Source organism: Salmo salar, chromosome 15, assembly GCF_965601325.2.
Source record: "Salmo salar chromosome 15, fSalSal1, whole genome shotgun sequence".
In the NCBI taxonomy this organism is placed as follows: Eukaryota; Metazoa; Chordata; class Actinopteri; order Salmoniformes; family Salmonidae; genus Salmo; species Salmo salar.
The window spans coordinates 89,583,572-89,596,769 of NC_138305.1; the positions used below are offsets into that span (position 1 = coordinate 89,583,572).

The 13,198-nt window shown below is 42.3% G+C and overlaps 1 protein-coding gene across 1 annotated transcript; it reads right to left on the minus strand.

Annotated features, from left to right (window-relative positions):
• Positions 1–1,829: 1,829 nt before the first annotated feature.
• LOC106572406 (monocarboxylate transporter 2) lies at positions 1,830–9,384 on the minus strand. Its single transcript, XM_014146544.3, has 5 exons — positions 9,241–9,384; positions 8,702–8,936; positions 6,838–6,981; positions 5,155–6,024; positions 1,830–2,583 (listed from the first exon to the last, which is right to left on the minus strand). Exons 2-5 carry the CDS (start codon positions 8,916–8,918, stop codon positions 2,327–2,329), a joined length of 1,488 nt encoding a protein of 495 aa, XP_014002019.1. The 5' UTR covers positions 8,919–8,936; positions 9,241–9,384; the 3' UTR covers positions 1,830–2,326.
• Positions 9,385–13,198: the final 3,814 nt, after the last annotated feature.

A 13,198-nucleotide genomic window follows, 5' to 3' on the forward strand; every position in this document is an offset into this window, starting at 1 on the left:
TGCGGAAATCATCCGTTCAACTACTCTGCATCTCACAAAGATACAGAGGTTGGAACCAAAAATGTCAAATTTGGACTCATCAGACCAAAGGACAGATTTCCACCGGTCTCATGTCCATTGCTCATGTTTCTTGGCCCAAGCAAGTCTCTTCTTCTTATTGGTGTCCTTTAGTCGTGGTTTCTTTGCAGCAATTTGACCATGAAGGCCTGATTCACACAGTCTCCTCTGAACAGTTGATTTTGACATATGTCTGTTACTTGATCTCTGTGAGGCATTTATTTGGGCTGCAATTTCTGAGGCTGGTAACTCTAATGAACTTATCCTCTGCAGCAGAGGTAACTCTGGGTCTTCCTTTCCTGTGGCGGTCCTCATGAGAATCAGTTTCATCATAGCGCTTGATGGTTTTTGCGACTGCACTTGAAGAAACTTTTAAAGTACTTGAAATTATCCGGAATGACTAACCTAAATGTCTTAAATTAATGATGGACTATCATTTCTCTTGCTTTTTTTAGCTTTTCTTGCCATAACTTGGACTCGGTAATTTACCAAATAGGGCTATTTTCTGTATACCACCCCTTCCTTGACACAACACAACTGATTGGCTCAAGCACATTAATAGGAAAGAAATTACACAAATTAACTTTCAATAGGGCACACCTGTTAATTGAAATGCATTCTAGGTGATGACCTCATGAAGCTCGTTGAGAAAATGCCAAGAGTGTGCAAAGCTGTTATAAAAGCAAAGGGTGGCTACTTTGAATAATCTTAAATGTAAATATATTTTGGTTACTACATGATTATTTCACAGTTTTGATGTCTTCACTATTATTCTACAATGTTGAAAATAGTTCAAAATAAATAAAAACCCTGGAATGAGTATGCGTGTCCAAACTTTTGTCTGGTATTGTAGGTCAATCAGTAATATACCCATGTGAACTATGACCTACCCTATTTTCTGCATACTTAATACTGTAATAACAACATACTGAGGCATGGTGTTCTCCAGCATTTAAAAAAATGAAGCTCAAGATGAATGCTGCAACATTGTCGTTGACTAGTAGACAAGACCAAGACCCTAGATAGATCTTTCTCTGGCAGTTACATGTGTTTCCTACCAGATTTTCAGGTTTCTCTGATAAACAATTTTCCTGCCATCTAAGAGAGGCAATTTCTACCTTAAAATGTATGTAATGATGAGGACATCTATGTGCAATGATGAGGACATCTATGTGCAATGATGAGGACATCTATGTGTAATGATGAGGACATCTATGTGTAATAATGAGGACATCTATGTGTAATAATGAGGACATCAATGTGCAATGACGAGGACATCTATGTGCAATGATGAGGACATCTATGTGCAATGATGAGGACATCTATGTGTAATGATGAGCATTGATCTTTTATAATGACCACACTAGAAAGCCATGTTGGTTAGGTATTTTGAACACAGTTCTGGATGTCCACCAGATCATTATCACAGCAACATTTATTTGGTCTGGTGCATATAAAGTAGTAACACCCGCCTACATTGAATACCATAGTTGAGGGGGATATTGAGGGATGTTCTGCACGTCAAGGTCATGTAAACATAATTTACAGTAATATAAGATTCTTCCAAGAAATAAAACCAATTCCTAGCCAATCAGTGATATCCATTCATTAGGCAATGAAGTGCCAGGGAGATATGAAAACCAACAGGACTACAACCCTCGAGGACAGGCATAGTGAACTCCTGGTGTGCTCAGAGAACCTTTTTTGCTGTAGTAGGTCTTTACTGCCATCTATTGGTCATAAAGATGTGGGAAACAGCTTCCTCCACATAGTACTGATGAACTTGTTCCATTTTATTTGCAAGAATCATATTGTATTTACAATGCCTTTGGGTAAAGACATGATTGCTTATTTGGCAAACAGAGTATGAGACAAATATTTCAACAACCTCAACACTAACATATATATAAAAAATATAAAATTTCCAAATATACCAGGGTTCAAATACACGTCAACTACTATTATGGGAACTATTTGAAAGTATTTTCAAATAATTTCCTATAAATAGCCTATTATTTGAAAGTATTTTAACCCAAATACCTGGGTTAAAGTGTATTTGTGTCAGTGTATTTGAGTAATTTCAAATACATGCCAAAACTTTCCAATTCTATTTCCAAGTACATTCCAATATTAAACTACTTATCTTTTCAAATAAAAAATATCTGAATACTTAATTTGAAATGTTTGTGAAAGTAATTGAGATATTTGAAATAATATTTGAACCCAGGTCTGAAAAATAAACATCAACATGAACCCATTAACAAACCCCTTAGTCCCCTGTCCCTTCTGCCATTTCCTCATCCTTCGTCATTTTCATCTCCTTCTCCCTTGCTTCTGCCTCCTCCGCTACAGACTGCTTAACAGATTGCATCCCAATGGCTCCACTCTGTCTCTCCCTCTCCTCCTGGTCCAGTTGTTTGTAATTGAAGTAGTTCATGATGAAGAGAAAGATGCCAGGTGCCAGCATCATGACACCACATGCCCAATACATGTATTTGTAGTCATCAAAGACATCCACCAAAAACCCTGCAGAGAGAGTAGCAGGCATTTATTGTATGACACCCCGTGGCCAGCTTTTAGGCTATCAGTTCATCTTACACCAATGGGACTTCAGTGTAGAGTTTAACACAATGTATACCAGGTACAATATACAGTGCATACTGGAAGTATTCAGACCCCTTGACTTTTTCCACATTTTGTTACGTTACAGTCTTATTCTAAAATTGATTAAATAATGTTTTCCCCTCATCAATCTACCCCATAATGACAAAGCAAAAACAGGTTTATAGACATTTTTGCAAATACATTAAAGAAAAAAAGAAATATGGACATTTACATAAGTATTCAGACCTTTTCCTCAGTACCTTATTGAAGCACATTTGGCAGCAATTACAGCCTCGTATCTTCTTAGGCATGACGCTACAAGCTTGGCACATCTGTATTTGGAGAGTTTCTCTTCTCAAGCTCTGTCAGGTTGGATGGGGAGCGTTTCTGCAGCTATTTTCAAGTCTCTCCAGAGATGTTCAATCGGGTGTCACGTTCTGACCAGTAAAAGGGGTTATTTGTTATTGTGGTTTGGTCAGGACGTGGCAGGGGTGTGTTTGTTTTGTGTTGTCGGGGTTTTTTGGGTATTGTTCTATGTTTTGTATTTCTATGTTCGTATTTCTAGTATTTGTATTTCTATGTTAGTTTTGGGAACGACCTCCAATTAGAAGCAGCTGGTTGTCGTTGCTTCTAATTGGAGGCCATATTTATATGGGTTTATTTTCTCTTGTGTTTGTGGGTGATTGTTCCATGTATAGGCAAGGTTACCTTACAGGACTGTCGTGCGTTTTCTTGTTTTGTTTCAGTGTTCACGTATGAATAAAAATATAAGTATGGACATGTATTACCATAAGTATTACCACGCAGCGTATTGGTCCGATATTTCTTACTCTTCATCAGAAGACGAAACGTATGACATCGGGTTCAAGTACGGGCTCTAGCTGGCCCACTCAAGGACATTCAGAGACTTGTCCCCAAGCCACTCCTGCGTTGTCTTGGCTGTGTGCTTAGGGTCGTTGTCCTGTTGAAAGGTGAACCTTCGCCCATGTCTGAGCTCCTGAGCAGGTTTTCATCAAGGATCTCTCTGTACTTTGCTCTGTTCATCTTTTCCTCGATCCTGACTAGTCTCCCAGTCCCTGCCTCTGAAAAACATCCCCACAGCATGATGCTGCCACCACCATGCTACACCATAGGGATGGTGCCAGGTTTCCTCCAGACATGATGCTTGGCATTCAGGCCAAAGAGTTCAATTTAGGTTTGATCAGAACAGACAATCTTGTTTCTCATGGTCTGAGATTCTTTAGGTGCCTTTTGGAAAACTCCAAGTGGGCTGTCATGTGCCTTTTACTGAGTAGTGGCTTTCGTCTGGCTACCCTACCATAAAGGCCTGATTGGTGGAGTGCTGCAGAGATGGTTGTCCTTCTCGAAGGTTCTCCTATCTCCACAGAGGAACACTAGAGCACTGTCAGAGTGACCATCGGGTTCTTGGTCACCTCCTTGACCAAGGCCCTTCTCCCCCGATTGCTCAGTTTGGCCGGTCGGCCAGCTCTTGGAAGAATTTTAGTGATTCCAAAGAACACAGGCCACTGTGTTTTTGGGGACCTTCAATGCTGCAGAAATGTTTTGGTACCCTTCCCCAGATCTGTGCCTCAACACAATCCTGTCTTGGAGCTCTTCAGACAATTCCTTCCACCTCATGGCTTGGTTTTTGCTCTGACATGCACTGTCAACCGTGGGACCTTATATAGACAGGTGTGTGCCTTTCCAAATCATGTCCAATCAATTGAATTTACAACAGGTGGACTCCAATCAAGTTGTAGAAACATCTCAAGGATGATCAATGGAAACGCTGCCAACAAGTGCTCAGCATATGTGGGAACTCCTTCAAGACTGTTGGTCTGAATACTTATGTAAATAAGGTATTTCTATTTTTATTTTTAATACATTTGCAAACATTCTAAAAACCTGTTTTCGGTTTGTCATTATGGGTTAGTGTGTGTAGATTGCTGAGGATATATATATTTTTTTAATCCATTATAGAATAAGGCTATAACATAACAAAATTTGGAAAAGGTCAAGGGGTCTGAATACTTTCCGAAGGCACTGTATATACACAAGCGTCTTTAAAATGTATGAGTACTCACTAAAGACACTGGTTCGCTCCCGGGCTGTATCACAACCGGCCGTGATCGGGAGTCCCAAAGGGAGGCGCACAATTGGCCCAGCATCATCTAGGTTAGGGGAGGGTTTAGCCGGGAAGTTTTACTTGGCTCATCACGCTCTACCGACTCCCTGTGGAGGGCCGGGCACCTGCAGGCTGACATTGGTTGTCAGGTGAACAGTGTTTCCTCCGACACATTGGTGCGGCTGGCTTCTGGGCTAAGCGGGTGGGTGTTAAGAAGCGCGGTTTGGCTGGTCATGTTACGGAGGACGCATGACTCGACCTTCGCCTCCTGAGCCCATTGGGGGGTTGCAGCGATGAGACAAGATCGAAATTGGGGAGAAAATAAATAAATAAATAAATAAAATTATATATACATTTCCTTCACTCACCTGAAATTGGGGGACCCAAAAGCACAGGGCCACACTCGAGGATGGTGACCAGTCCTACAGCGCTTGAGAACCGCTGTGCTCCCACCAGATCCATCAGGACCTCAAAGAGCAGAGCACACACCATCCCAAACGCCACACCAAAGAATAAAGCATAAACCACCAGGCCTGCATACCCCAGGTATCCCGCAAGAAACGGGCAGAGGAGGTGACACACACCATTGTATGCCACAGAGAAACTGAAGAAGTACTGGATCCTGGGCCTGATCCATTTGGTGTTGGCGATGAGGCCAGTCCCTGGCCTGGCAAACATGTCCACGAAGGCAAAGATGGAGAGAAGGAAAGCGGCCTGGTAGTTATCAATCCCAATACCTTTTGCATATGAGGGGAGGAAGACCACTGGAGCAAAGAAGCCAAAAAACATGACCACATTGCCTATGAGGTAGATGATGAAGCCTCTGTGTTTAAAGAGAGAGAGATCCATTAATTTGTCTGCACAGCCACCTATCTTCTGCTTCTGCTCTGTTTCAGTTAGAAGGTCCCCTGCCTCAGGGTTAGCATTGTTCTCAGTGGACCCAGCCTTCTTGGCAGTTGTTCCTTTGGAGGCTGTAACAGGATGTTTTTGGACTGTTTTCATGTTAACGGGTCTCATCAGGGCCCCAGCAACGCAGCAGTTCATCACTATGGCTCCCAGGATCATAAAGGCTCCCCTCCATCCAAAGTTATCAAACAGGAACTGATTGAGTGGAGCCAGAGTGGAGAGGAATACTGGACTTCCTGCCATGGCCAGGCCGTTTGCCATTGGCCTTTTCACCTGGAAGTACTTTCCTATGATTGTAAGGGAAGGCTGTAGGTTGAAAGAGAGGCCAAAACCTGTAGAGAAGAAAGGTTGCTTTATCAATCAATCATCTATGAATTAATGAATTCCATTCACATGGCCGTATGACAGTGATGGTGTTACCCTGAACCTCTTGAAGATTAAAACTATCTTCTGCCAATCTGTCAGATAACATGCCCCTCAAACATCACTATAACTGTCAGACCTGGTACAAATTGTCCTGAAGCTGAGCATACATTCAAGTTGCTGTGGTTTTCTCTTTAGAGCGCTCTTCCTCTCCATTTAGATTGTCCAGCATAGCAGTTTATTGACATTTCAACAATCCTTACCCTATCTGAGAATACTTCACTAAGAGCATGAGCATTGTTTTCTGGTATGATAGTTTTCCAAATACCGTGCATGTAAAATTATTGACTCATCGGAGTTGGGGAAGAATATCCCAAAGCAACCTTTGTGATATAATGGTCTAACAGACAGGCAGGCCCCATAGTGAAGGTCTGTCCTTGAACTGTCCCCTCTAACCACACAATGAAAGAGGGAGAGAGTGTAGAGGCTCCCTAGCGCATTGACCCTGAGTGATCAAAGACTATTCGTCCCTATGAGTGACACAGCCTTCTGACGTACATGACATATCTACTCTGAAACCAACCACTCAGTTCCCTCCCTACCCAGTCAGAATTAGAGAGGGAAACTTTAATACAGACATTACACAACACATGTCTGACATTGATTGAGATTTGTGGTTTTCGTGGCTATAAGCACATAACAAAGAAAACGGGTGATTATAAATACATTCTACACATTTTCATAATAATGACAAAATTATAAGAAAACATTCAAATAAATACCTCCAATGACTCCAACTAATAAATACAGATGTATAATCGTAGTGCCAAAGGAAGCAGCAACCATAGATGCCCCAACCATGAGCCCACCAATGATAACCACAGGTCGGCAACCATAGCGGTTGACCAGTATACTGCTCACTGGACCTGCAAAGATAATGAGAGGAAAAGTATTATATTTAAGCAATAAGGTACGAGGGGGTGTGGTATATGGCCAATATACCACGGCTAAGGGCTGTTCTTATGCACGACGCAACACGGAGTGCCTGGATATAGCCCTTAGCCGTGGTATATTGGCCATATACCACAAACCCCCAAAGGAACTTTATTGCTATTATAAACTTGTTTCCAATGTAATTAGAGCAGTAAAATAACATGTTTTGTCATACCCGTTGTGGCAAAGAAGGGGGTTGAGTGATAAATGGCAGATATGTGAGGGCAGAACTAATAAACGGGCTCTGCCCGATCACTAAAATGGCCACCCCGATCAGAACTACAGATCACAAAATGTCCGACTGCCAAAACTACAATTCCCAGAAGCAAGGGAACCCTCAGAAGGTGGAGCCGACCCACAGATAAAAGGTCAAGAAAAACCAGGAAGAGAGAGAGAGAGGGCGGGAAGGATCTATGAACCATAGAGAAAGAGACAATCTACATTGGCTGGATTTACCGTGTACGAGCTGGACTGTTTTGGACTTACCTGTTGGCGTTTAGACCTGGACCTACCGAGAACCAGATTTGTGTACCGAACCCTGCTATCCTTGACCTTACCTGTGGCCTGGGTGGACCAGGACAGCGAAACAAACACACAGGTACTGTCATGTTCGAAAGAACTTTCATTCTGGGCTGACTTTGGTGACAGTTTCCCACTAAATTTGTGACAAACGCTCCTAACTTTGAAGAGGTTTGCCACACCGTGTTATGCGGTCTGATATACCACGGCTGTCAGCCAATCAGCATTTAGGACTTGAACCACCCAGTTTATAATCATATATACCGTTAATTCCGGACTATAAGCCGCAACTTTTTTCCCACGCTTAAACAATGACGCGGCTAATATATGGATTTTTCCCGCTTTCAATTTAAAAAAACAAAAAAAACACATTCTGTGACATGCTCAGTTTTTTGGCGGCATGAAGCTTTCATTAGACCAATGAAATTGACGAACGGGTTAAGGTCAAACAACTTTTTTGTTTACTGTTTAGATTAAATCGAGCGCTCTCAAACTTCCCATCATTCTGATTACGGTAGTCATTTTGTCACCCTCATCATGGCAAAGACACGGAGAAATGCATATGATGCAGCTTACAAGTTGAAGGCGATTGATCTGGCTGTTGGAAAAGGAAATAGAGCTGCTGCACGGGAGCTTGGTCTTAATGAGTCGATGATAAGATGTTGGAAACAGCAGCGTGAGGAATTGACTCAGTGCAAAAAGACAACTAAAGCTTACTGCTAATTTTTTATTTTTTGTTACAAGCCGTGTTTCATTAAAGCCTATTTATTTTTGTTACAAGCCGTGTTTCGTTAAAGCCTGTGTAAAGTTAATTTGTTTCAATGTACCGGTAGGCACCTGCGGCTTACTTATGTGGCTTATTTATGTTCAAAATAATATTTTTTTTTAAATTCAGTGGGTGCGGCTTATATTCAGGTGCGCTTAATAGTCCGGAAATTACCTTTCAGTGGCTGTTGCCTTTATTTTCACAATGAGACTGTTTCACAGACATAGAACCTAGCCTTGGACTAAAAAGAATGCTAAATGGAGAATCTCTGGGAAAAAAGCCCAAAGTGTGTGTTGGACAAATAACATTCCTATTGACACATCGTGATACCCCATAAACCATGACATGCACACACAATATACACTTACCTCCTGCGTACATGGCAGCCAGCATGATTGAGGACACCCATGCAATCTCACTGTAGGAGACACTGAAATACATCTGAATCTCCTTGAAGTAGATGGTGAGAGATTTGGGAAAGGCATAGGAGAACCCGATGGAAATGAAGGCACCAAAGACCACAGCCCAGCCCCAGCCTCCATCTGGTGGGGTGTACCCCAGGTTATTTGTGGCCGCAGGGGGCATGGTGAGTTAGTGACTGGGCTGTGGAAACAGGATATCTTTGTCTAAAATAACCAGTTGCAACTTGGTTCAAAAGAAGTGAACTGAATAATAGATCACTATCACAGTGATTTTAACATTCAACAAAAGCAGAGAAAATGTACACTCCTTCATACCTCCTGTCATTACATGTATTGTTAGACTTGACTTATCCTTACTCTTATGGCATTGCATGCATTCATTACTATGTATCAAGTTTTGGTCATGTCATATGTGTTTTATGCTTTACCTCATTATCATCATAATAAAATATATATTCATCTGATAAATTTAAGTGTCAGCTTACCTCTTTCAGTGCAAAAGAATTCAGATGTGTTAGCTCCGTTTCTCTCCTTTGACAATCTTTCAAAGGTATCCCTCGAAGCGAAAGTTTTGTCTTCATCACGTTGGTGCCGCTCATTCCAAATATTGATCATCATCTTATCAAGGGTTTTGTCATGGTAGGAGGGAGGAGGGGGCGTTACAGGCCAGTCAGAATCAAATTGACACACAGAGACCGCTTTTTTGGCACTTTTGTACAACAATAATACTGGGGAACAAAAACACATTTGATATAACAGTACCAGTCAAAAGTTTGGACACACCTACTCATTCAAGGTTTTTCTTCTTTTTTTTTTAACAATTTTCTACATCGAAGAATAATAGTGAAGACATCAAAACTATGAAATAACACATATGGAATGATGTAGTAACCCCAAAAAGTGTTAAACAAATCAAAATATACACTGCTCAAAAAAATAAAGGGAACACTTAAACAACACAATTTAACTCCGTCAATCACACTTCTGTGAAATCAAACTGTCCACTTAAGAAGCAACACTGATGGACAATAAATTTCACATGCTGTTGTGCAAATGGAATAGACAACAGGTGGAAATTATAGGCAATTAGCAAGACACCCCCAATAAAGGAGTGGTTCTGCAGGTGGGGGACCACAGACCACTTCTCAGTTCCTATGCTTCCTGGCTGATGTTTTGGTCACTTTTGAATGCTGCCGGTGCTTTCACTCTAGTGGTAGCATGAGACGGAGTCTACAACCCACACAAGTGGCTCAGGTAGTGCAGCTCATCCAGGATGGCACATCAATGCGAGCTGTGGCAAGAAGGTTTGCTGTGTCTGTCAGCCTAGTATCCAGAGCATGAAGGCGCTACCAGGAGACAGGCCAGTACATCAGGAGACGTGGAGGAGGCCGTAGGAGGGCAACAACCCAGCAGCAGGACCGCTACCTCCGCCTTTGTGCAAGGAGGAGCAGGAGGAGCACTGCCAGAGCCCTGCAAAATGACCTCCAGCAGGCCACAAATGTGCATGTGTCTGCTCAAACGGTCAGAAACAGACTCCATGAGGGTGGTATGAGGGCCCGACGTCCACAGGTGGGGGTTGTGCTTACAGCCCAACACCGTGCAGGACGTTTGGCATTTGCCAGAGAACACCAAGATTGGCAAATTCGCCACTGGCGCCCTGTGCTCTTCACTGATGAAAGCAGGTTCACACTGAGCACATGTGACAGACGTGACAGAGTCTGGAGACGCCGTGGAGAACGTTCTGCTGCCTGCAACATCCTCCAGCATGACCGGTTTGGCGGTGGGTCAGTCATGGTGTGGGGTGGCATTTCTTTGGGGGGCCGCACAGCCCTCCATGTGCTCGCCAGAGGTAGCCTGACTGCCATTAGGTACCGAGATGAGATCCTCAGACCTCTTGTGAGACCATATGCTGGTGCGGTTGGCCCTGGGTTTCTCCTAATGCAAGACAATGCTAGACCTCATGTGGCTGGAGTGTGTCAGCAGTTCCTGCAAGAGGAAGGCATTGATGCTATGGACTGGCCCGCCCATTCCCCAGACCTGAATCCAATTGAGCACATCTGGGACATCATGTCTCGCTCCGTCCACCAACGCCACGTTGCACCACAGACTGTCCAGGAGTTGGCGGATGCTTTAGTCCAGGTCTGGGAGGAGATCCCTCAGGAGACCATCCGCCACCTCATCAGGAGCATGCCCAGGCGTCGTAGGGAGGTCATACAGGCACGTGGGGGCCACACACACTACTGAGCCTCATTTTGACTTGTTTTAAGGACATTACATCAAAGTTGGATCAGCCTGTAGTGTGGTTTTCCACTTTAATTTTGAGTGTGACTCTACATCCAGACCTCCCATGGGTTGATAAATTGGATTTCCATTGATTCTTTTTGTGTGATTTTGTTGTCAGCACATTCAACTATGTAAAGAAAAAAGTATTTAATAAGATTATTTCTTTCATTCAGATCTAGGATGTGTTGTTTAAGTGTTCCCTTTATTTTTTTGAGCAGTATATTTTAGTGTCACGTCCTGACCAGTAAAGGGGTTGTTTGTTATTGTAGTTTGGTCAGGGCGTGGCAGGGGGTCTTTGGGTTATGTTCTATGTTAGTGTAATTCTGTTATTTCTAGTTGGCCTATTTCTATGTGGTGTTTATTGGGTTGACCTTCAATTGGAGGCAGCTGCTTCTCGTTGCCTCTGATTGACGGTCCTATTTATAGGGGTGTTTGTTCTATGGGGGGTTTGTGAGTAGTTATTTCCTGGTTTAGTGTTTGTTGCACCTGACGGGACTGTTTGGAGTCGTTTGTTTAGTATACGTGTTTATTTTGTTTTTCCTTCTTCAAATAAAAAAGAAGATGAGTATACATTTTCTCGCTGCGTTTTGGTCCACTCCTTATGACAATCGTGACATTTAGATTCTTCAAAGTAGCCACCCTTTGCCCTGCTGACAACTTTGCACACTCTTGGCATTCACTCAAACAGCTTCACCTGGAATGCTTTTCCAACAGTCTTGAAGGAGTTCCCACATATGCTGAGCACTTGTTGTCAGCTTTTCCTTCACTCTGCTGTCCAACTCATCCCAAACCATCTCAATTGGGTTGAGGTCAGGTGTTTGTGGAGGCCAGGTCATCTGATGCAGCACTCCTGTTGTCCTGTTGAAAAACAAATCATAGTTCCACTAAGTGCAAACCAGATGGGATAGTGTATCACAGCAGAATTTGGGCCAAGTCCACTGCTCATGTTTCTTGGCCCAAGCAAGTCTCTTCTTCTTATTGGTGTCCTTTAGTATTGGTTTCTTTGCAGCAATTCAACCATGAAGGCCTGACTCATGCAGTCTTCTCTGAACAGTTGATGTTGAAATGTGTCTGTTACATGAACTCTGTGAGGCATTTAGTTTGGCTGCAATTTCTGAAGCTGGTAACTCTAATGAACTTAATTGAAATGCATCGCAGGTGACTACCTCTTGAAGCTGGTTGAGAGAATGCCAAGAGTGTGCAAAGCTGTCATCAAGGCAAAGGGTGGCTACTTTGAAGAATCTCAAATATAAAATATATTTTGATTAGTTTAACACTTTTTTGGTTACTACGTGATTCCATATGTGTTATTTCATCGATTTGATGTCTTCACTATTATTCTACAATATAGAAAATAGTAAAAATAAAGAAAAACCTTGAATGAGTAGGTGTCTCCTTTTGACAGGTACTGTAGCTAAAATGAAATGCAACACGTGGGCTCATCTGAAGTCACTTTTCAGTGAGATGGAAGCCTTTCTCTTCTGTTCTATGATTTGAAATCTCCAAAATGTGGTTTCCTTGGTTGCTTTCCACAGCTACTTTATTTTGTTTTTACCAAAAAGGCAGACCCAACTTCACCTCAAAGTCACCCACTTAATGAATAATCCCAGATTCCATTAGGATTTTGGTGTCAAAATGACATTTTTGATTACTGCCACACATGCCAAATGCTTACTCAGATAAATCTGCAGTTTCAGTGTAAATTAGTTCCAAATTTTAAATAATCTACATTTGCACAATTGAACATCCAACTCATTAAATAAGCAGATTTCTCTTAGATTCCTTATTGAAGTATATGGTCAGGTCAGACATTCAAATGATCATTTCCTCCTTTACTGGACACAATCTGCTTGGTGGTAGTGTAGGCCTGTAATTGCACAATCAAAGAATGAGGGTTAGGAAAGATTTCCCTGAAACTTGACAGTGAAGCTGACCTTTTAGTAATGATGCAATTTTATCAAGATGATACAGCCGGCAGCCTGGCTCCTTGCCTGGGGACCAAATGGACCAAATTTCTAAATACTCCGTCTGGAAGATGACAGTGTTTGATTCAGAAAGGGTCCTCTCAGGTCCTCTACAAGCCAGAATGTTGAATCAAATTATATTTGAAATAACTCTGGTGTTGGTCCTTCAGCTGCTCGAAATTTGAGACAAAATATC